The 25610-nt window shown below is 46.4% G+C and overlaps 1 protein-coding gene across 1 annotated transcript in view; it reads right to left on the bottom strand.

The window, feature by feature from the left end:
- LOC105901820 (copine-9) overlaps nucleotides 1–25610 on the bottom strand; it is a 70135-nt gene that overhangs the window by 17502 nt on the left and 27023 nt on the right. The window contains exons 8-11 of the mRNA XM_012829317.3: nucleotides 4593–4656; nucleotides 2407–2510; nucleotides 2022–2126; nucleotides 887–928 (exon numbers count right to left, since the gene is read on the bottom strand). Of these exons, the coding sequence (XP_012684771.1) occupies nucleotides 887–928; nucleotides 2022–2126; nucleotides 2407–2510; nucleotides 4593–4656 (315 nt within the window). The remainder of the gene's footprint in view (nucleotides 1–886; nucleotides 929–2021; nucleotides 2127–2406; nucleotides 2511–4592; nucleotides 4657–25610) is intronic.

Genomic DNA, 25610 nt, shown 5'->3' with positions numbered 1-25610 from the left:
AAGGAGGATGTCACACACACCCACACACACACACACACACACACACACACACACACACACACACACACACACACACACACACACACACAGGTTGTGAAGACATAAATCAGAAGCTGGGAACTCATTTTGTTAAGCAACAGTGCACTTCACATGGACCTGTCACAAGTGCTATGGTGTAGGATGGCACAGTGGGCGTATAATGTCCGCTGGGAGTGTCGTTTAACAGATGTGCAATGTCAGCTTGATTATTTGCTTAGAGAACTCCATAAGAGTGCCTTTGACCCAGCCTTGAGGCCGATTGAGGTTTTGGAATCGTGCATTACTGTCTATAATATCAGCCCATACCCTGGAATATTACTGCCGATAAATCGCTGTGTGATGTTCGACGCAGATCTTACCTGAGGGGGCCATCACACACTCTGAGCGTGCGAGTGTGTGGGTGGAAGAGAAGTTCACGACGGAGGGATAGCGCATGCACGTACGTATGAGTGTGTGTGTGTGTGAGCGTGTGTGTGTGTGTCTGTGCGTCAGCGGAGCGTACCATCATAACCGGAAGGTTCATGAGAGCCCTAAATCACCTTTCATCCTCCTGCTAAAAAAGTCTCCCTCACTCTGGCTCAATTAAAAAAGAAATCCTCCAGGCTTCTCCTGTGGCACCCCACTCTCCTTCTCCCACACGCCCACGCTGTAGTGCGCCAGGGAAACTGCCTTTGCCTTTATAATGTCACACTGGTAATAAGGCTGGAGGAGTTGATCTGGAGTTTTGTGAGTCGCACGCCTGACATTTGCTGGCTGCTTTTAGGGTGTTTGTGATGTCTGCGGAAGTGAGGGAGTAAAGATGCTACCTCGTGACAGCACAGAATTAAGCAGGAGAGTCCACCATTACCTTCCATCTCTATCCCAGTCATAAACATCCACTTTGACAGTCCTACAACAACATAGAGAGAGAGAGAGAGAGAGAGAGAGGTAGATGGAAGGAGGGCAGAAAAGACAAAAAAGACAGAAAGAAGAGTAAGACCAAAGAAGAAGGGAAGTAAAAAGAAGGAGAGAAGAAATCTGAAGGGAAGAAATATGTGCCAGGAGAGATAAAACGAATCTTGCTCAAGGATTCCACATTCTTAATAGGTAATCACTGGTGTAATGTTTACATTATGCCAAAATTTCATGGGGGATGTCGACACAGATTAACGACACACACACACACACATACACACACACACACACACACACACACACACACACACACACACACAAATGTTCACATACTTCATGCTTCATAGGGAAAAACACCACTGAGGCTTTATAGAGATTGAAACTGATTTTGTTCCAGTGAGTCAACTAATCTATTTGCATGATTATAATACTAGAGTCAGCAATAACACGCAGACTGTATGAGTATGTGCAGAAAAGTTCCCTTGAGTTGATCACAATAACACCAGCGAGGGCCCTTTAGACAACATGGCCGACTGCTGGCATTATTCTGACCACCAGAGAGCGGACGGTCTTCAGGCCTCCACATCTCCATATGTTCACTGGCGAAGAGAAACCACGCAATCTCACAATCTTAGCTGTCAGCTCATTCAAACCCATCCCCGCCATTTATACTCCGTCTGAAGAGGACACCCACCCTTACATTTCCATCACTCCAACATATTTACATTATTCATGTCAGGCACCATCAGTAATTTAATCAACTCTACCAGCAGATGAGAAAATTTGATTTTTCTAATGCATAGATTTTAGACAGCTTTTCAGCAGCTTTAAACGGTGCTGCCTTCACCCCTAACCAAGTCCTTCACCTCTGGGTTAGCAGAGTACCCCCTGCACACCTCCCCCCATCCCACACCACACCTCCCACCATCCCAGACCACACCTTCCCCATCCCAAACCACACCCCCACCATTCCAGACCACTATGGCATCCCCCCTAAACAAACACACACTGGAGCTAGACAAACATTACACAGATTAATGGTTCATTCTTAATCTCTTAATAGCCCGACATGCTAGTTCCTGACTCACCTGTCATAGTCACCATTACAAAGAGCACGCACAGGGATGGTAAACTGCTGCCACACAGGGTTCAAGGTGTTTTTGATCACCTCCGTTTTATGGCAAATGGTGAACCTGGAACACAGAATGCAGAGATTAGCATCACCCAAACTCTGGCCATGTTCTAGGGTTCTAGAACACTCCTTGATTGTTGGTCAAGAACAGACACACTAGGCTGTGTTAGAAAGCTTTTCTTCTACCTTTTCTAACAGAAAAGGATCAGATACTAACCAAAGAGACATTTTATTTGAACATTGGAAAACTACCAAAACAGAATAGAACAGAACAGAACAGAACAGAACCGTGTCAGGAGTCAGAGGAAGTTCAGGAGGAAGAGAGGTGACGTCTCACTTACGTGCCATCTTCATTGCTGCGGTAAAATACCAGGAAAGGATCGGACTTGCCAAAGAAATCCTTCTTGTCTAGTTTGTTGGCACAAAATTGCATAGTGGCTATGTCCTACAGAGACAAACAGTCAAAGAAAGTACTGAGTCATGAGTCATAGCAGTTACTAAAGCACGAAACAAGAGAAGAGTTTGAATAATGGGATCAAATATACATAAACACTACAAGAATAACTTTAAATAATCCATGATCTATATGCCACCAGTAATTGTAAAAAGATAGACTTCAAGATCAGCTGGCAAAGGCAATGAGCCAGGCAGAGTAGATGCATTTCATGAAATAAAAATTACATTCAGCACAATTATGTAAAATAGAAACAAGGGAAAAATATTCAACACCATTAAGGGACAAAATTATACACTTCTGTACTAAAATAAAAAAACAAACAGGAAAACCATAAGTCAAGGCACAATTTAATTCTCATTTCACCTCTACAAATATGCTTTAACGAGGAAGCTATTATCCAGTATGACTCACACCCTCTCTTCCTCCCAAAAAAACAAGAGACGCTAAGTGTGTGTTTGCGCTCATGTTCTCCTGTGTGTGTGTGTGTGTGTGTGTGTGTGTGTGTGTGTGTGTGTGCATTCATGTGTTTGACAAAACGTTCGTTCTTCACTCTCATCTCATCTGGAAAAACAGATTCCTCTACCCCTAGCTCTGTATTTACATTATTCATCTCATGCGTAATTTAATCAGCATCTTCCTCCTACCTGCAGACAGGAAAATTGGATTTATAATGTTTTTAAATGCATAGCATCTTGAGATACGCGCAAGAATCAGACATGCACATTAATGGAAAACGCTACAGCCAGATCCCCCGCTTTTCAGGGTGAAAAAATGCAAAACCGCTTCAGGGACTTGTGCTAGAACAAAACTAAACTCCCAGTCAGAGCTTTCATTAGCACTCTGGAGGTCTAAAAGCGCATCAGATGTGTGCTTGAGAATGCCAGTGAAGAATTAAGTAACCAATAGCAGGGTGGTAAAAACAACAACAACAAACACAACAACAAAATCTCTCATGGACAATATAAAAGTAAAGAATGGAAAAAAGTGTGGTTGTAACTCATAGCGATAGTTAAGCCTTGGAGTAGGTTCTCCTGTCCAGTAGTCACGAAGTGGTGATGCGGTGTCGTCGTCATCAGTGTTCGCTGGAGTCTCCCTTGGTCTCTCTGATCACTCTAAAGTGCTGCCTACCAGCGGGTAATCACCATTCACAACATCTCTCCTTAAAATTAGCACTCCAAATTATTCAGAAAGGAGAAGAGAAAAGAAAGATGAATAATGCATGATACAGAAGGGACTGGCTGATGCTCCGTTTGCCGCTAATTTCATTATTTATTTACTCTGTGCACATTTGCATCTACATAGCTCAACAGGAAGTATTGGCTCTGTGTTTATATTGTTGTTGTTGTTGTTTTTTTTTTTCTAGTGCCACATTCCTTGCATCCTGCCATTATGATTAAAAAAAATGAAGGAAATAAATGGAAAGGCCTGCACGGCATGGCACACACTTCAGGAGATGAGAAGAACAAAGAGAGGGGAAAAAAGAGGCAGGCAGCCAAAACATGTCAACAAACTCACAAAGACAAAGGCAAAGAGTTTGTGACGGAGAATAAAGAACATGCAGTGAGTGAGTGAGTGAGTGAGTGAGTGAGACAGTAGTAAGAGTGAGAGAGTGAGTGAGTGTGTGAGAGAGAGAGAGAGAGAGTTAGTGAGTGAGTGAGTGTGAGAGAGAGAGAGCGAGAGAAAGAGTGGAGCGAAGTGACAGACCGAGAGAAAGAAAGAGCCTGAGCTCATTCGCACTTCTCCTGACTGAGACGTTTGATCTGTTCACCTCCAAGAGAACTCTCTGGAGCGGCAGGAGAGCATGGGTATCTGTGTGTCTGCTCCAATAGTTATCTGACACTGAGGGACAACACAGGGATTGCACAGTGTTGATGTGATGCCCTGATCATAATGCACAACACATCACCTAACACAGTTGACGGGCAAAGTCTGATGTAAAGGGCTGCAACCACCAATGTGACTATGTGCTTAAGTATATCTGTGTGTGTGTGTGTGTGTGTGTGTGTGTGTGTGTGTGTGTGTGTGTGTGTGTGTGTGTGTGTGTGTGTGTGTGTGTAAATCCGTACTGACCCTGCAGTTGCTGAGCTCCTCGGCATTGAATATGATGTTGCCACACTTCTTCCCTGGAATCCCACTGAAGATGTGGAGAGAGAAGGACAAGCCAAAGAAAAGATTAACACAGACGACTCATTAGACCAGCATCAATGACACTCTACAAAAGCCATCAATCAATGGATTCAAATTCAAATTCAGTCAGAGTCAGAGCTACAGTCAGAACACAAAGGCCAACAGGGCCATAATAGAGGAAGGATGGAGAAAAGTGGAAAGGTAATCATTCTGCTCCTCCTACGGTGAGAAGACAGAGAAGGAAGAAAAGACCATTACAAAGGAAAAATAAGACACAGTGAGACATGGGGTCAGATATTACTTCTGGACTAAAAGGCATCAGACTTTTTTTCTCTTCTCACGAGCACACAGTGACGGGCTGGGAGGGGAAAAGATTGAGCGTCTGTGCCACGGAGGCTATAACCGCCGTCCAGTGAATTAATCCTCCCTGCGTGAAGATTGGACTGTCCGTCAGGATATGAATGGGACGATCAATGGCATTGTCATCTCATTTGAAGACAATTTAAGCCCACGGTGAGACAGGAGAGCAGGGAAATGTTATATTTAAACATCTATTTAATGGGGGGGGGGGGGGGGGGGGGGGGCCCTGGCCATCAACAAGTCCGGGATGAGAGAGTGCTTTCTGATCAATGGTAATAGGCCTCCAGCCCCCTATTACAATAAGCCTCCAAAGCAACGTGCCATAATCTATATGAGAGCAACTGGTTTATGTGAAGACAGTGAATGAAGAGCAATTGTGTCTGTCAGAGTAAATGTCCACGTCCCATTCATTTAGTCTTCTGTTCTGTATGATGTAGAATGTGCTTTGCTATGCTGTTCCATAAAATGCATATAAAGCTATTGCATGCGGTGGACCACTGATTGGGGGCGATAGTGGTTCAGGAGGTAAACGAGTCGTTCAGCAATCAGAAGGTTTCTAGTTCGATCCCGACTCGTCAAAGTGTCCTTGAGCAAGACACTGAACCCCCTTTGGCTCCTCATGTGAAGGTTGGGACCTTAGACAGTAGCCTCTGCTATCAATGCCTGAATGGGCAAATGTCTGAGGCATTCATCTGTAAAGTGCTTTGAGCGCTCTATGCGTAGAAAAGTAATATAAATGCAGTAAAAAAGTCTCCTCTATAAAAGTCAGGGAATCTGGAACAACAAATTGCACTGTGAAAGGTAGACGTTTCTTGTTCCTGTAGTCCAGTTTTTCTGTAGGTTAGAAATAATTGATTTAGTTCTTTTGATTCCACATTCTCGTAAGGCACCTAGGTATCTTTGCCAGGCATTGCATCGCATCGCATCGCATTGTGCTGGTGTAGCTTCAAGTGAATGCATGTGGTGAGAATGAAAGGCCCCTCTTATCTACAAGGTCATGTTTGTGCAATCAGTTCTCATGCTGTCAAGGAGATGATGAATGACAGCTTGGATTCCCATGCTTCAGTAAAATGAGAAATGGTATCTGCCTAAGGCTACAATTGTACCGGAAAATACTCAACAAAACCCTTGATTTCCTCGAACCTCAACCCATACAGGGAGCAGTAGAAATGCTTTTCATTCTTCCATTGATAAGTCTCTGTGTGTGTGTGTGTGTGTGTGTGTGTGTGTGTGTGTGTGTGTGTGTGTGTGTGTGTGTGTGTGTGTGTTTGTGTGTGTGCCTATTTGCTAGGGGTGGTTCTGAAACCGGGACCGACGTCCACCTGTCTCGTCCTGGGTGTCACCCGCGCCCCGCCCCACTGCGACTCATTGCTCTCATTACGTTACGTCTCCTTTTTCATTACACAGTTACCAGTGTGGGACTGTGATGACAGCTACCAGGATATTACATGGTTATGTCCATCACTACTACTTGCACGCTCAGAACAGAAACAGAAGAGCACACGTTTTACCCGGAAAGTGCACCAGTTGTTGTCTATCAGCGGTAGGAAAGTGCACCAGTTGTTGTCTATCAGCGGTAGGAAAGTGCACCAGTTGTTGTCTATCAGCGGTAGGAAAGTGCACCAGTTGTTGTCTATCAGCGGTAGGAAAGTGCACCAGCTGTTGTCTATCAGTGGCAGCTGAAATTCTCTGGTTTAGCTCGGTTGGACAACGATTTGGGTCAAACTGTATCGGATAGTCGGATATGTCTATGGATACACTTCAAACATTTCATATATGACCGCATCACTAGTGGAACGAGACAAAAACAAACTGGAAGGAAAGTCCTTCTTCACTCAGCGTCCAGGCCAGCCCCGCTATAATGTGCTTTCACGGGTGCATTTTAGACAGTCCGTTGTGTCTACTCTGTAGAAAGGAGCGCAAGCTTCAGTTTAGGAATTATAAACAGGTCAGAGTCTTACGATGGAGCATTACTGAAATTTAAGTTATTCACTTTTTCTTTCTGACAATATGACAGTATCTGTGTGCTTTAATTAATTGTTACAATAAGAATTACGGCCAATGAGCCACTATTGAGTGTTTTTCCAAATAAATGGGGAAAAAAGTTATTTTGTGCCTTTTATTTTGTTTTCTCTGCTGTACCTAAAACGTACCAGACCGTGACCCCCAATGCCGAGATACCTACCAAACCGTGAATAACATTACTATTTGCACATATACAGTTAAATGGGGATTAGAACAGATTTGTACTAAGTTTGATTTCTGCCCATAGTAACATTTAGTAAACTGCTTGCCCAAGTACAAGACTGAAAAACCCAAAATCCATTATGTCTGAACACACACACACACCCACCCACACACATACAGACAGACAGACAGACAGACAGACAGACAGACAGAGATGGGCAAAAATACATCAAAATGTATTTTGATACAAAATACCCCTCAAATAAATGTATTCAAATAAAATACAAAATACTGGTGCCAGAAAATGTAACAAAATACAATACATGTATTTTGTATTTAAAATATAGGAAATACTTTTTCTGGATTTTCCGTTTTCTCACAGTTTGGTATAGCAGAGCATTCAGTTTTGGGCTATATAATGTACACATAGCTCTGGGAACCCCACAAAAAGGAAAAACAGTCACAGAATATCAGTGTAACTAAGCAAAGCTATTGATTGATTATGTATATATATATTTTTGCAGGCAGCAGCTGTGAGACTCTCATGTTTTCACAAAACAGGGCTCTCAATGCAATCTCTATGGCTTCCGGGAGGGCTCGCCCCACCGTGCTTTCGTCATACGTAAATGCGTATAAGGACGTCATACGGCTTTGATCAAGTCACAGGCCGTGTCTATTACCGCGCACTTGCACACTTCAAACACTGACTTTCAGTGCTTAGGGCGTTCACACTGACAGAACCATCAGAATTCAGGGCACTGAAAGTACCCGGATGGCGCACTGCAAACGGTCAAAAAATGCAGTGTGAAACGATGGACACTACTCGCCCTAAACGGGCGCCATCTTGGCTACGTAGCGGAAGAGGAGGAGCTTTTGGCAGCTTTTCAGTTTGGAAAGTTGGCTTCGCAAATCACTTCAACCATTATTGCTAGTTACAATAACTGTGTTATCTGATAGTACAGTGTCTATTTCTCGGTAACCTTTGAAAAATCTAAGCGAGAAAACGCCAAAAGATGTACATTTACATACAAAACACGGATGTCAGCGGAGTTCGGTCCGCCATCTTTGTTTAAAATTTCCAGTTGGCCGGAGGAAGCTGGAGCACAGATTTATGGGTAAAAGGCTTGCACACTTGCGTCTCTCAGTGTTCCATTTGAGACAACACTAATCAGCGACAGAACGCATTACAGATGTAAGTGCTTAGTGTGCACTACGCACTGTATTGCAGTGTACTTCGAAAACCGGCGGTAATAGCCACGGCCACATTCTGTCAAGATGGCTAGCGTTCAGTGCAACAACTCGATTCGCTCTTTGATAGAACCAACTTTAAGTCGGAGTACTTGTCACATCCGCGCACGGTCGCCAGTCCTCTAGAGGGCGACACTCATCCTAGAGCACATAGTACTAACCTTTTCTTCTACACTGGGCTACACCTGCGGTGATCACCACTTCCTACTTAAGCACTGGGTGCCCTTCCCTCTTCACTCTGTCATGGAGTTTCGTGAGTACACTTTCTCTTGTTCCTTCTTCTCTCAGGAAGACTTTGTTTGTGGGTCTTGACCCCGTTTGTGTAATGCTAATGTTATCGCGGGTTAGCTTAGCATTAGCATAAGCATAAGCTAACCGCGACAGCCATTGACTATCACTAGTGTTGTGCATCTACGCCGAAGGGAATACTTCTTTCTTGTGGATCATACTTTCTCTTGTGGATTACCTCATATGGATTACCTTCTGTTGGACTAACCATTCTACTGTGGAATGTACTGTTGTTAAGTGAGACTGTTAGGCTATGAACTTTGCTAACCTAGCAGTGTTTGCTACTGTGTAGATCTGGCTAACTAGCCTACTGTGAATAAACTCTTTTGTTGCACCTGACCTGCAATCTGCGTGTGTGCCTGAAAACCCCGGCCGGATAGCATGACAGAGTCAAGCCAAGCCACAGCAGAGCTGCAGTAGATCAGGGATGCGATAACTCAGCTGGGCACTATCATCAGCGCCCATGCACCGCGACTGAGTCGTTTGGAGCTAGCAATGCAGCAACTGAACACCACTGTTCAGGGGCTGTGTGCACGACCTCCACCTGATCCACCAACCTCAGATCCTAGCCGTGGGGCTGGACCCAACGCCCATGCTGCCCCTGCGCTGCTTCCCATCTCTCCCACCATTTCCATACCTCTATCCGCCCCCCAATTATTCTCTGGGGAACCTAAAGCCTGCCGGGGCTTTATGCTTCAGTGTGCACAGATCTTTATCCACCAAGCACGTCTCTTCCCCACCGAGCCAGCGAAGGTGGGCTACATCATCTCCCGACTCTCGGGATCAGCCCTGGAGTGGGCAACCGCTGTCATGGATTGCCAGCGGCCCGAGGGACATGACAGCCAGCTGTTCCTGCGTCGCCTTGGGTTGATGTTCGACACAGGGCGCACCGAGGACCAGGCAGCACAACGAGTCCTTACCATCAACCAGGGGACTCAATCCGTAGCCCAGTACGCCGTAGAGTTCCGCACCGTGGCAATTCTGAGTGGCTGGGAGGACCAAGCCCTGCGTTCAAACCGTGGGCTACAGGAGGCGGTGAAGGATGAGATGGTCAACCGTGACTGGGGACAGTCGCTTGACGAGCTGATCAACTTAGCAATCCACCTCGATGCTCGCATTCAGGAACGTCGCCGTGACCGTCGTGAGACCCGGGCACCCATGACGACCTTCCTGCCAAGGCCAGCCACACCCATCACCACTCCAGCACCGACCCGGTTACCGGAAGAACCCATGGAACTCAGCCGCCTCCGGCTGAGTCGCGAAGAACGCAGCCGCCGTCTCCAAAGAGGCCTGTGCATGTACTGTGGGTCCTCCGGGCACCAGGTACAACACTGCCCAGATCTACAGGGGAAAGACAGCACTCGTCAAGGGATCCAGGGCCTCTGATGAGTGGTAGCGCTAAGACCCCTGGACCCGCCAACCGTCTCTCCATCCCCATACGCCTCCGTCACATCGGCAAGAACAATTCCATTGTCTCCCTCACTGCCTTGGTGGACTCCGGCGCAGCAGTCAACCTGATGGACATCACCCTGGCTAAACAGCTGGGGATTCCAACCACCCCGGTGGCCGTTCCCCAGGCAGTCCAGGCATTGGATGGTCGCCCTTTGGGCTCTGGACATCTGGAGCGGGTGACGGTCCCTCTCATCATGTCCTCTCATAATGATCACCAAGAGACCATCCGCTTTTGGCTCACCACCACCCCGCAGGACCCGGTGGTGCTGGGTTACCCCTGGCTAGCTGTCCACGAGCCTCAGTTTGCGTGGGCGGTTGGCTCGCTACTCCACTGGGGCCCGGCTTGCTCCACTGCGGGTCATCTCCCAGCTCACACACTGACAACACCCTGTGTTTCCCGCGTCACCACTGCGGAGGAACACTCCAGAACCCCATTTCCCACCACCGTGTCTCCTGTTCGGTCGGCTGACACCTCTCCAAGGGTGAACATCTTGGCCCCGCCAGACAGAACAGACCTGACCACGGTCCCGGCCTTCTACCACGATCTGGAAGAGGTCTTCAGCAAGGAGAAGGCCACCACTCTCCCTCCTCATCGGCCGTACGACTGCGCTATCGACCTCTTGCCTGGAACCTCTCCCCCTAGGGGGCGTCTCTACTCCCTTTCAGTCTCGGAGAGCCAGGCAATGAAGGACTACATCAAAGATGCACTGCGCCTTGGGCTAATTCGCCCATCTACGTCTCCGGCTGCAGCGCCCTTCTTCTTCGTTGGGAAAAAGGATGGCGGACTGAGGCCGTGCATCGATTATCGGGGTCTGAATAACATCACCCGGAAGAACAAGTACCCTTTGCCCCTCATGTCTACCGCCTTCGAGCGCCTCCAGGGTGCCACTGTCTTTTCTAAACTTGACCTCAGGAACGCATATCACCTGGTTCGCATGCGGGCCGGAGATGAGTGGAAGACCGCCTTTATCACACCCAGCGGACATTATGAATACTTAGTGATGCCGTTTGTGTTGTCAAACAGCCCGGCGGTTTTTCAGAACCTCATCAACGACGTGCTGCGCGAATTCTTGGAGGTGTGCGTGTTTGTAGACTTGGATGACATACTCATCTTCTCCAAGTCACTCCAGGAACATGTTGGCCACGTCCGAGCCGTCCTGAAGGCCCTTCTACAGAACAAGCTGTTCTGCAAGGTGGAAAAGTGCATGTTCCACTCTGCTTCCACCACCTTCTTAGGGTTCGTAGTCGGGCCTCAGGGGCTCTCTATGGACTCTGAAAAAGTAAAAGCCATCGTGGATTGGCCGATACCCACCACCATCAAGCAGGTCCAGGGGTTCCTGGGATTTGCCAACTTCTATCGGCGGTTCATACGAAATTATAGTGCCCGGGCGTCCCCTATCATAGCTCTGCTTCGGGGGGGTCCACGCCGGTTGTTGTGGACGGAGGCTGCTCAGAAGACCTTCGAGGACCTCAAGCAAAGGTTCTGCACAGCACCGATCCTCACTCTCCCAGACCCAGCCTTGCCTTTTGTGGTGGAGGTAGATGCTTCAGACTCAGGCGTAGGGGGGGTGCTGTCGCAACGTGCAGCAGAGGACGACAAGCTCCACCCATGTGCTTTCTTCTCCCGAGCTCTCTCCCCGGCGGAGAGAAACTACGACGTGGGTAACAGGGAACTGCTAGCCATCAAACTAGCGTTAGAGGAATGGCGTCACTGGCTCGAGGGCGCCGCCAACCCATTCCTCATATACACCGATCATAAGAACCTGGAGTACATCGGAGAGTCCAAACGACTGAACCCCAGGCAGGCCCGCTGGGCCCTTTTCTTCAGCCGTTTCGACTTTGTGGTCACCTATCGCCCAGGTTCCAAGAACGGTAAGGCGGATGCCCTTTCACGCCTCCACACGACTGGGGCCCAGCCAGCAGCGTCGGAACCCATCATTCCTTCCTCTAAGGTTGTGGCCGCCGTACGCTGTCAACTGGAGGAGGAGATTCGACAGGCACAAAGACCGTCACCGGCTCCCTCCGAGACTCCTCAGGGCCTTCTGTTTGTGCCCCCATCCTGTCGCACGAAGGCCTTAGAGTGGGCACACGCCTCCCGATTGGCCGGCCATCCAGGGGTCCGACGCACCCTGGATTTACTCCGGAGACGGTTCTGGTGGCCGAAACTCCGCCAGGATGTGACAGGGTATGTGGCAGCTTGCACGGTGTGCATGGTGGCTAAACCAGATAACCGCAGACCTGCAGGACTCTTACAACCCCTTCCGGTCCCACGTCGCCCCTGGACCCATATCTCCCTTGATTTCATTACGGGGCTTCCCCCGTCACAAGGGAACACCGCCATCCTCGTGGTGGTGGATCGCTTTTCCAAGGCCGCTCGCTTCATTGCCCTGACCAAACTCCCCACGGCCAAACAGACGGCGGAGATTATGGTGAGAGAGGTGGTGCGCTACCACGGACCCCCAGAAGACCTCGTTAGCGACCGAGGTCCCCAGTTCGTGGCACGATTCTGGAAGGCTTTCTGGGGTAACCTGGGAGCTTCAGTCAGTCTGACCTCGGGCTACCACCCCCAGTCCAACGGGCAGACGGAGCGAGTCAACCAGGCACTCGAAATTTACCTCCGGTGCTACACCTCAAAAGACCCCACCAAGTGGAGTCAGAACCTTCTGTGGGCCGAGGTTGCCCACAACCAACAGTGGAGCGCTGCCACGGCTACCTCCCCCTTTGAAATCATGTGGGGATATCCCCCTCACTTGTTCCCCTCCTCCCCAGAGAATGGGGATGTGCCCGCGGCTCGCAGCTCGGTGGCTCGCCTCCGCAACCGCTGGCAGCAGGCTCGTCGGGCCCTGCTCCAGTCACAAAGACAAATGAGGCAACAGGCAGACCGGCGCCGACGACCGGGTTCGACCCTGAAGATTGGCCAGCGAGTCTGGCTGTCCACAAAGGGCCTGGCCCTGAAAGGGGAGACCCGGAAATTGGCCCCACGGTACGTTGGACCGTTCCGGATTCTCCGGAAGATATCCAAGACGGCTTTCCATCTGGAGCTACCACGCTCTATGCGGGTTCACCCCGTTTTCCATCGGTCCGTACTACGCCCAGCCACCTCCTCCCCTCTGTGTCCAGAGCTCCCAGCCCCACCACCACCCAAGTTCATCGCCGGAGGTCTCACCTACACCGTTCACCGGATTATGGATGTACGCAAGGTCGGGAGGTCCACGCAGTACTTGGTGGACTGGAAGGGCTATGGGCCGGAGGAGCGCAGCTGGATCCCCGCCAAGAACATTGTGGACAAATCCCTTATCCAACAGTTTCGGGCCTCTTCCCTTGGGCCGTCAGGAGTCGCCCCTCGGAGGGGGGGTTCTGTCACATCCGCGCACGGTCGCCAGTCCTCTAGAGGGCGACACTCATCCTAGAGCACATAGCACTAACCTTTTCTTCTACACTGGGCTACACCTGCGGTGATCACCACTTCCTACTTAAGCACTGGGTGCCCTTCCCTCTTCACTCTGTCATGGAGTTTTGTGAGTACACTTTCTCTTGTTCCTTCTTCTCTCAGGAAGACTTTGTTTGTGGGTCTTGACCCCGTTTGTGTAATGCTAATGTTATCGTGGGTTAGCTTAGCATAAGCTAACCGCGACAGCCATTGACTATCACTAGTGTTGTGCATCTACGCCGAAGGGAATACTTCTTTCTTGTGGATCATACTTTCTCTTGTGGATTACCTCATATGGATTACCTTCTGTTGGACTAACCATTCTACTGTGGAATGTACTGTTGTTAAGTGAGACTGTTAGGCTATGAACTTTGCTAACCTAGCAGTGTTTGCTACTGTGTAGATCTGGCTAACTAGCCTACTGTGAATAAACTCTTTTGTTGCACCTGACCTGCAATCTGCGTGTGTGCCTGAAAACCCCGGCCTGATAGTACTAATGAAGATAAATTGACAAGGATCAAGACAGCTATCTAACTTTTCGAACACAGCCCTGTTTTGTGAAAAAAATGGATTTAACATGAGAGTCAATGAGAGAGATCTGGGGCAATTTCCATTTCGCCCCAAAAAGGGGCGGGGTCATTTGAAGTACCACTTTTGCCTGACTGTTGCCTGATTCGACAATGACATTCAGAGGCAGATCAGACAGTCTAGTGGTAGAATCCGACAGAAAAAAAATCTCCTTCTGCCTTAACAATGGAGAAAGTATTTTGAGTATTTTAAATACAAAATTACTCCACTCTAAAGTATTTTGTTACAAATTACGTTAGATTTTTTATCGGCCCTATCAAATACAAATTACAAAATACTCAAAGCAGTTGAAATACGTATTTCAAATACAAGTAATTGAAATACTGCCCATTTCTGCAGACAGACAGGTGCATATAGGCACACTAACACTTTAAGCTTTGCACCTACACAGAAATGAACATCAAAGGTACAGCAGGTTTACTTGCAAAATAGATAACCTCTGAGAGAAATGTAATTTTAACAGATAAACTGTTCCTCATTAAGCATGTACAAACAGGAAGAATGTTTATGTCATTGAAGCACAAGCCTTGTGAGTTGTAGATTTAGGCCTTGGGCTCTGTAAAGTGCTTTAAGACCGTGTCTATTGTTAATGGCACTATATAAATTACTAAATTAAACTCAACTGAACCCAACTGATCTCAACTGAATTGAAGTGTCTGAGGGAAGAAGCCTGGCTGCATCTCTGGAGAAACCCAGGCCACGCTTGAGGAGACCTGAAGCCCAGGGTGGCCACAGAGAGAGAGAGAGAGAGAGAGAGAGAGAGAGAGAGAGAGAGAGAGAGAGAGAGAGAGATGAAGAAGGAGGGTGGGGGGGGGGTGTAGTGAGCAGTGAACCACCAGAGCATTACAGACGGACTGGGAGGTCTGTGAAGCATCTGCTGCGAGAGAGGGAGCTCCTAACTCGGTGCAGAGTGCCCACAACGCCCACACTTCTGCAGGAGGAACCCCTGTCCTGCTTGTACACGCACACGTTACACAAGCACTGCCCATACCACGCACCAGGGCTGACCGGCTAAAAACACACACTAACTCATTCTCCTCTCCCACCCCACACACATACACACACACACACACACACACACACACACACACACACACACACACACACACACACACACACACACACACACACACATTATACAATCGAAGCCTCACAGTCTGACTCTCACTCTTTGACCAATCACAAACACACCCGGAAACACAGAAAGTGAGGTGCCCCTCTCCCACTCACATACATTACACAACTGCAGACACATACGACATTATGCAACAACTCTAATCATCGAGACACTCACACACACACCCCACATGTGTAGGCAGAGACATATGCACAGTACTCTCAGTCTCAGTTCCACTCTCTCTTTCTCTCTTTCTCTGAGAGAGAGAGAGAGAGAGCCAGTTCAAGGCGGGAATGTTGTGCCCTCATTCCGCCTCGCCATTCCGTATTTAAATGTTGTTCTCCTTCTGAGCCAGCAGTGGAGGTAGTCACGGAGCCAAATCGATGCCTGTGTAAAAGGGAGATCTGGCATGGCGGATTAGGGGTGCGACGCACCTTAGCAGCTAACCAAAAGGAAGCAAGACTCCTGCATTGTCTGGGCACACAAATCCGACATGCTAAGCATTAACATGTTGTACATGATGCACACCAACTTTGCTTGAGTCTGATCATTGGTATAAATGTCCACGGCTTGCAAGAGTCCACTGACAACTAAGTTCACCCGTCACTGTTTTTGATTGTTAAAGGAACGCTAGTTTATTTATTTCCGAAGCGTATGTTATGGTACATTGGAGACAAGTCGGTATTCGGAACAACCAACATGATATTTCTCATCTCTGACTTCTGCGTTCGAGCCAAATGTAAACACAATAATGTGGTGATGACTCTCAGTGGATTTTCCCTCTATCTTATGTCAGTGTAAACAGGCAAAGGCGGTATTATGATGGGTTTTCTTTAAGGGGATATAGCGGTTTCTCTGTTGAAAAAGGACTTTTCTCTCTGTCTCTGTCTCTCTCTCACTCTCTCTCTCTCACACACACACACACACACCCACACACACAAATGATTATTAACCATTTCAGAGGAAAAACCTCACAGGGTTATGGTATTCAAATTCACAGCTTAGTGGCAGAATATAGGCACTCATGGCTTCTATTTCTGTGTCTGGAATAATAGCTTCTTAACCATGAAGAAAGAGAGTTATGTATTTGAGTCATGCATTTATTTCTGCTCTATGCATGACTGTATATGTGCAATTATGTCTATTGTTATTTTAAGAAAGAGTGTCTCAATTTGACCAGTGACATCACTTGCGTGGGAACTGTCCATTCTCAAGCACACAACTAAGCAAGCCTCCAGCTCAGACAAACTCGGATCTGAGAGTGAGTCAGAAAAATGGATTTCTGAATGGAGTGAGACCAAATACAAAATGTCTTGAACAAGACTAAGCTGGGACGTGGGTTTGGGGACCCAGGAGACAATTCTGTGGCAGACACAGTGGACCAGACAGCGGGAAAGTTAGGAAAATTGGTTTTGTGTATTTGATGTATTTGGTTAAAGTCCTTTTCAACATTTCACTTAACGGCTTCAAAGTGATTCTCTGCCCACAAAGGTCTTTTCTCGCAAATGGTGGGCTTAAACATTTCAGCACTGAACAGACTTTGGTCAAGCCACTGATGAGGTCCTTCGAGTATTACTTTGATGGAGGTCTGCTGAGATTGAGATTAAGATTGAATTAAAAGCACAAAGACAGGAAAAAGCCTCGGCTGTGAGAAACCAAACTTCAAAATAGTGCACTGCTTTTCTAACTCCAAAGTACACAAATCAAAACTATGGGGGGGAGAAAGAGCACCACAATTTATTTAACTTGCCAAAACAATTATTCCTACTAAATGTCTTCATAGCCCGCATTAGCGATGCATAATTCAATGTGGGGGGTTAGGATCAGGAGAGAATATGACAATTAAAGTACTAAAAACCACTTGAGGATGTTGGTGGGTGAGATGAACTCTGTGCAAATCCTGAGTCATCTCTGAAATTACTCAAACTGTTCTAAGCGGTCTGCGGCTGCAAAAACAGCAAAGGAGCAGCGGGAAGCGGCGGTGGCAAGAGAGCGAAAGACAGAAAGATGGCAAAGAGGAGCAATTTATTCGAACTCAGTTTAACTCGCTTACTCGTCAAGAGTAATTACTCTGTCCACGCGAACACTCCCACGGCAATCAGCCGGAATGAAGAGAGACGCGTCAGCCCTCGTGGAGCTCATTAATTCTTCCAAGATGAGACCCATTTGAAACTCTGATTTCACACACATTGGTATTTCTATAAACTTTTACTTGGGCACCTTTGAAAATGTCCTAGTTGTTTTGTTTTGTTTTTACTCTAAGGAGTGCAGCATGTGTGAGCTAAATTGCTTTTGGTGAACCAAAAGAAATGAACCAAAAGCAATGGAGAAAGAAAATAAGCGTGGATACTGCTGAGGGTATTGACTTCAATGTAGGATGTTCCTAGGCATTACAGATTTGAAAAGTTGTGTTTTTAGAGGTTGTGTCGGTGTCATGAAGACTCAGGCTCACATCCTTTCTCTCTGGGCGCCTCTTCTAATCAAACTCTACTTCAAAGAATATAAATGGTCCCTCCATGTCCAAAGGTGGCAGGTCAGTTCTAGGCTTATAGGGAACCTGTTGTAACCTTTTATCTCCACATGGGGTCCATTGTAGTACTGTGCTTCCGGATTAAAAGGATGTCATGACTCAAATGAGCCATGCCATCATGGGAGTCATGTGGGTCAGTTACTCTAGTTCCCTTTGTGATCTCTGTAAATCACAGCTCATAATACTGAGGTAGAATGTTCTGCCATGTATGACATCCCATAGTGATAGCTGCCAAATAGCTGTCCACGGTGTTTGGGGGAGGGGGAGAGTGCTTGCCTGGCCTTGCCTAGAGAGAGCAACCCCCAAAGAGGTGACATGAGCTTGACCCTGTCTTCTCTGGTGTCCGCGGCATATACTGCCGTTACTATGGCGACTTGTCATCTGTCATCACTTGCAAACCCCAAGAGGTCCATAGAGACAGTGCTGTGCTCTACTGCAAGTTTGGCGCCATGTTATAGGTGAGGTTGTCATTGCACTTCATCTGCATTTAAAAATACATTTTGTTGGGGTATATTACACTAATATCCTTCTGTGGATTTGTAAAAAAAATAAAATGTTTTAAATGCCACTGAGATAGAGTTGAGTAAACAGGGGCAGGGACATCAGAGCGGCTGCAGTGATCCTGATGATTAGTCATGCTGAACTTGAACTTGTGCAGCCCGGCGAACACCTCCATCCTGCAGGGCTACTGAAAATGGAAACGGCGCTAGCTCAGAGAGAGTCGATTTCATTTTCATCACTTTCACCGAGGCCGTCTGCCCTCTGCCAGCTTGCAGCACTATGGAGAAAAGGGGGCCTTTTTTAATGTTTTTTTTTTTTTTTTTTTTTTTTTTTTTTTTTTTAGAAAGTGGGAGTCAGGTGTGTGTGTGTGTGTGTGTGTGTGTTGTGTGTGCTCCACAGGAACACCCCGTTTGAAGGCAGATATTCATCAAGGGGAAGGGGCGGTTTGAGGGGAGGAGGAAGAAGAGGAGGAAGAGGAAGATGAGGAGGAAGGGTGTTTGTTGACAATCTGTCCCACAGAAGGAACCCGCCTCTCCCTCATCCGTTCTGAGTGTCCTCCCTTCACTCCCACCTTGTACTGAAGGCTGACAGGATCACAGGCGATGCAGGGGGAGAGTGGCAGCAGGAGCAGCTCGTTCAATTACGCCACCTCCGCATGAGAAGCTGTCATGTGTGTGGCAGAAAATGAAAAGGGAGAAGGGGGTAACCAGAGCAGGACAGGATGAGAGCATTAGGAACAGGAGATGGAAATTGTCGTGTGGCGCCCTCGCCGTTGCTTTTGTCTCCCTCTCCAATTAGGGATGACAGCAGCATCTCCTTCATGCCTTTTACCAATATTGGCAGAAACATACACAGACACACACACACACAGGCACACACAGACACACACACACACACACACACACACACACACACACACAAACACACACACTCAGTGGGTAGCATGATGTTTCTTTCATCTTATGTAAAGAGATGGCAGATGTGAGAGAAACACACACATTTCCCTTTTGATAAATAAAGGAGGTATGATTCGCAGAGGCCTTAAAATAACCAAACCCAATTAAACATCTGTTTTCTCACCAGGAAAGTACTTCTTAATGGACACAGGTAATGAAGCATGAACCAATAAAGGTCTAATGAAAACAACTACTTGAGTCATAGACAGCTTGAAGATGACCAATTGCACCTGGAAGACCTCTTTCATCTCCTGTGACTGAAATAGAAGCATAATCATCTTAAAGTCCAATCTTCTGCTCGAGGGGGTTGGTGGTGGTGGTGGTGGTGGTGGTGGTGGTGATGGTAGCGGGGGAGTAGTGGTGAAGAGGCACTGTATTAACAGGCACATTGGTCACAGCAGACTGTGTTAACTCGATTCACCTCCGGAGGCAGAGCAGTCTGTGCCCATCTGACTAGGGCGAGACCGGAACACAGAGACCCAAAACACTCCAGACACTCCGCAGTGCTTCTCAGACTCCCCTGAAGGTCCAGGACAGCCCATAAAACACAAGCACTGGCCTTTAAAAAAAAAAGAGGAATGGTGATTCATTATGCATTTGTTTTCCTTCAAGATGGGAATGAGAAATTCACAGGGTGGAGATGTTTGTAGGTTGAGCGAGGAGGGGGGAAGCAGAATGGCGGCTGGGGTTGTTATTAATTGATTTGTCATTTCATCAGTGTGCTGCTGTGAAAGCACATTGGGTTTATTTGCCATGGCCATGTGGGAAGCGCAGAGGGGGTAAAAGGCTCCTTCGTCTGTATTTTCCGGTGAACTGATTTGCACCAGGAGCACATGGAGAAGTAAAACCCACACAAGTTGAACAAACAAGATGGGAGGCCACTAGGGGAAACACCGCCTCCCTGTAAAGATGTCTGAGACCATGATGGAATCCTAGCTGTCAATGCGTGTGGTTCTATTAGTTAGCCTGACTGATGGAATCCCTTCATCTGTGCGGTTAGGCAGAGGGCCAGGGAAGGGCTCATAATCCCTCTTGTACACACAGGTCCTATTTTTGGTGGGTTGCCAGCGTGGAACAGAATCCTACTTTGATATTCATGAATTAAAAAACTCTTCTAATGCATTGCAGGTGGCACATTATAATAATAATAATAAAAAAATATCCATTCAACATAAATATGCATTATATATGGCAAACAAGTATGATATCCATGATTAGCATAAGAGGCTAATCTACCGGCATTGATTCACCTGTAGTGTGCTTTCCCAGAGTCTGCTAATGATTTCACGACAAACCACGTTTAATGTAACTTCATATGGCATGGCTTATAGGCTTGTGAATAATTCATACATCAGAGTCTAGTATGTATATTAAAAAATAACACACTGCTCATCAGTGGCTCCCTGTGGCACTGGAGAACTGCAGAAACCCATTTGAAATTACAGCCAGAGAGAGCTTGGGATGACAGCTCCTGATTAGCAGCCCTACACACACAAGCAATGAAACATACGTCAAACAGAGGCACCTTTCCATATGTGAGACTAGGCTTATTACATATATATATATATATCTAGCACAGAGAAATACCATGGATCAAGTCAATCAAGACAGGGTTTGTGACACCTTGAAACCACTCTCACTATGGTGACTCAAACCACAGGTATTATCCCAGTTCCATCCGATACATAAAATGTCCTTTTTTCATCAGGCTAATGGCCGCACATGGGGGATCTGAGGCTGTGGTGGGATGGATAAGTACAGTGATTGGCAGAGATGGCATGGATTTAAATATGAGGTCTCCATAGAAACAGATGTACCTCCTTTTTTTGCAATTCCAAGAAACGAGAGGGCAGGGTGAGTCTAAATGTATGCGCATCTAGTGGGCTGCAAAGACCAGCTCAGTCTGGGATACATGCATCTGAATAGTCATGAAAAACCACACTGTGGGCAGCACCTCACTGGATTGCATTCAGATTTAAATGCAAATACTGTGACCATTAATAAAAAGGTTTGAGACAGGAGCATGCTTTTGCCGTCACATTTTGATCTTTGCAGATCGACCTTTAGCAAACATTTTTCTTTACTGTCACGGAGAGCGCTACGATAATGCAAATGTATTTGGTACTTGTCGCAATTCCATGAGGACCAACAGAGCACATCACAACCTGGCATTTCAGGGACCATGAATCTAATAAAAGAAACTCTTCCCCAATTACGAGAGTGAAGCTACAAGAGAAGAGACATTGAGAGAGAGAGAAATGGAGAGAGAGAGAGAGATGAAAACAGAGAGAGAAATGGAGAGAGAGAGAAAGAGCGAGAGAGAGATCGAGAAAGACAGAGAGAGATGGAGAAAGAGATAGAGATGGAAAGAGAGCGATGGTGAGAAATTCCCCACACATAGACAGAAGACCCTATCATGGTCCCTTTACCATCTTTACCATCTGCATTTCCCTTTCAGCCTCTCACCCTCTAATGCTCTCCATCTAATCTGTTCTCTGGAGCAGATTGTCCCACATGGTGTTTTTTGTCTGATACATGCGGATCCCATCCACCAGTCCTCCCCCCGCCTCATCGCCCCCTCCGCCCCCCCAATTCCTCCACATACCCAAAAATAGCTCTTGCCAGCATCCTACCCTTCACCCCCTGTCACGCACCCCTCTCTCCCCACTTCACACCTCCTCCCTGCTGGAGCCGTGCTCTCCCCTCCTCTCCTTCCTATCAGGAAAAGCGAGACGATCTATGCAGGGTGTCTCCCTCAATCTTGCAAACAGCGAGGAGAAAATAGAGAAACACCCTGCCTACCTGCCACCCCAACTATGAAACAAAAAATACACAGGGGCCAACCTTAGAGCTTAAAAATGGAAAACAACCACAGAAAAAAATGCCTTCCAATGTGGAGTTACCAAACTGACAGGGTAACAGTAATTCACATTATTAATTAAAAGTACAACACAATAATAAAAAGCATAGTTGTTGGCTGATTCATGTTTCCCTCCGATACGACTAATGCATAGTTGCAAAAACTGCATGCCCGACAAGCATGACACAAGAAACAGCAGCAGGTGTGTACACACATATATGACAGAGGGTCACCTGTTGAAGCCAAAACTTACAGTCTGGTTGGCATGCATCACAAGACACAGTAGGGTTGTGTGTTCCTTCCCCCCATTGGTAAATAAATTGGACTGATAACCAGAGAGGAGGGTGGGTTATACACAGTGTCTAGACCCTCCACGTTCAAACCCCAGGATCACTCCTCAGTCAGAGAGAAACAGAGAGAGAGAGAGAGAGTTAGAGACAGAGAGAGAGAGAGAGAGAGAGTGAGTGAGTGAGTGAGTGAGTGAGTGAGTGAGTGAGTGAGTGAGAGAGAGAAACAGACAGACAGACAGAGAGAGAGAGAGAGAGAGAGAGAGAGTTCCAAATGTCCCCTGCAGATGCCTCACCCTGCCTGCATTTCCCAGTCCTCCGCACACGCGTATGTTTGTGTGGCGGGTGTGGAAGAGAGTGCTAGGGCATCTGTGGGTGGTTGGCATAAGGATTTTTGAAGCTAATTATCTATTTGGATGCAGATCAGACACCCAGGCGGGGAGAATCGTGTTCAGTGTTCACGCCAGCCATGCATTTCACGGCCTGTCGAACACAGTCGATTTTTACAGCAAACTTCAGGGAGGAAAAAAGAAAATGAAAGCTAATTGAAAAGAGAAAGTGAGGAGTTGTGCTGAACTGAAAAAGAAAGTGAAGATAAGTTCCTTTTGAGTGTGACAAGCAGCGAATAATGCTGAAAGATGATGTGATTACCCTCATTTCAGCTGCATTTCTTTTGCATTCTTTTTTGTAAAGCATGTTTCACTCTCAAAGGTTCAAATGCTAAAAGCGTTTCACATACATATTTGCAAAAAAAATAAAAATAAATAAAAAGCAATATCTAAATAACAATTATAACAAAACGATCCAATACACAGTTCAGTAAAGGTCACAGCCAAATTAAAACGTTTTGAGCCTTGACTTAAAGTGGTGTAGCGCCTGATCTCCAGTCTACAGGGAGTTTGTTCCAGGCAAGGGCACTGCATAACAGGCTAATGCTTCTCTGTCACATTTGATTGTAATCTGTGGCATTACGAGCTGAACAGCCCCTAATGATCTAAGAAACCTAATAACTTTGCAGACGTCTAGTGTATTGGAAATGTATTGTGTAGAGATGTAATCCATGTAGTGATTAGTAAACAAATAGCAGCACAATCAATTGTATTAGTAACTGAGTCTGGTATAGGGACCTAAATCGCACTTAAGTGCACTGCTTGTTTGATCTTTGTTATCATTCTAGCATTAGCATTCTGTGTGAGTTGTAGTTAAATAGTCTTTTGGGGAAGACCAGAAAATATACTGTGGTAGTCCACCATGCTAGCAATGCAGGCATAAATGAAAGTCTTGCACACAAAACCTCAAATTATTTTCTTTCAAAATGGCATGAAAGATGATTGAATTCCTGCTTCATTATGGGCACTGGGCACAATGATTATCTGATATGTTTGTACCTCTAGGGCCTTCAAGGTGAGCACTATCTGAATCACTCCCCTTTGTTTCTAAACAGCTTATCTGATTTGTCTTCATTAGACGAAAGGAAATGATGGCCCATCCATTTGTTTGTTCACTCTATTCAGCCAACCAGAAGTTCAATGTCATTTGGTGAGAATGATAAGCAGTTATATTAGCTTACATGTGCAGGTCTAGTGGGAGCATCCCAAGGTCCAAAGATGACACCGGCAGCTTTGTTTGAGCTGTACAGATATTGAATGAAATGCAGAAGTCTGAGGCCTTCAGCTTTCAAAAAATCACAAAAGACCTGCAAAACTTGATGCCATTTTTACCCACACCTAAAGCGCTCCCAAGGTGAACATTATTTAAAAGAAAAAAATGAAACAGCAAACAGGCACAGGGTATGCTTAAAAATATCCAAATACCAGGTTTTAGCTCATTCGTGGGGAATAGAGCCATCAAGGGAAATACTGAGGCTTCCTGAGGGCTGCCTGGCCAGTGGAAGGACCAGTATTTTGACAGTATTCTGCGAAGAGATGACAGGAACTATTGTAGCAGGTAACGCTTGACAAATTGAACACAGTTTTCAATTTAAGCTGGAACAATAGGCTACTGTGCACAGTGCAAGCCCCCTTACAATTTTCTGAAAACAGATGGATTGTGTCCTCCATAGGGGTTAATCCTCTGATCACTAAGAAACAGCACCTCTAAATAGGAACCTGCCAATTATCATTCCGTTCCAAAATAAAATAAAAGAGCAAGGTTTATTTATTGTGCACCAAGTAACAATCTGCCCACCTCTACATAGGCTAATGATGCTGTTTGCCTCCTGCAACAAAGGACATATTTGTTGGTAAAAACAGCAGAGTGATGCAGCAAAATATGAAAGCCTGTGAGGAGATACTCTGGATGCACGTGTGTTTGTTTGTGTGTGTGTGTGTGTGTGTGTGTGTGTGTAAAGACAGAGAGAGAGATGGAGGGGGTGGAGGTGGGAGGAATCTAGAGGCAGCACATGCTGCTTTCACTTGAATCTTAATATGATCAGAGTGCGAGGGGCTTGAGAGAGAAAAGGACATTATTCTCAAAGGCAGACCCATGACCTGATGACACATGGTGGGAGGATAGGGGACAAGGATCACATTGATGTGATTAAATGTGAAATAAAGATAGCTTTATCAATTATGTATATATGCCATTATGAACATCAACCTCTATTCAGATCCTTGCATTCAATATGCATGTAAATATGTTGTGCAGTCATAGTTAGTTCTAAATTATATATTGGGGGTGCGCACATTTGTATCCAAGACCGAGAAAAGAGAGAGAAAGCCAGAGAGAAAGCCAGAGAGAAAGACAGAGAGAAAGAGAGAGAGACCGTGTGTGACAGTGTGTGTAATTCCCTGCCACCTTTCTAAACAGCTAATTTCACTCAGCGGCTCTACCTAATACATCTCAATGAACAACATTGGCAGGTCGTTTCTCTGTAAATTGGGATTTACTTTCACTATAGTTATCCCAAGTTGTGCTAGAGTCCCCGGAGGTACACCCCTCAGCATTTAATTACTATGAATAGATTGGAGCCATTTAGCTTTTACACCTAAGCTGAACACTAAGTAGTCATTCATGTAAATGCGTGTGTGTGGGTCTGTGTGTGTATGTGTGTGTGTGTGTGTGTGTGTGTGTGTGTGTGTGTGTGTGTGTGTGTGTGTGTGTGTGTGTGTGTGTGTGTGTGTGTGTGTGTGTGTGAGTGCGTGCGCAATTATTACAC

This window comes from Clupea harengus, chromosome 5 (assembly GCF_900700415.2).
Source record: "Clupea harengus chromosome 5, Ch_v2.0.2, whole genome shotgun sequence".
NCBI classification, from domain to species: domain Eukaryota; kingdom Metazoa; phylum Chordata; class Actinopteri; order Clupeiformes; family Clupeidae; genus Clupea; species Clupea harengus.
This window is presented reverse-complemented; position numbering and strand designations above follow the sequence as displayed.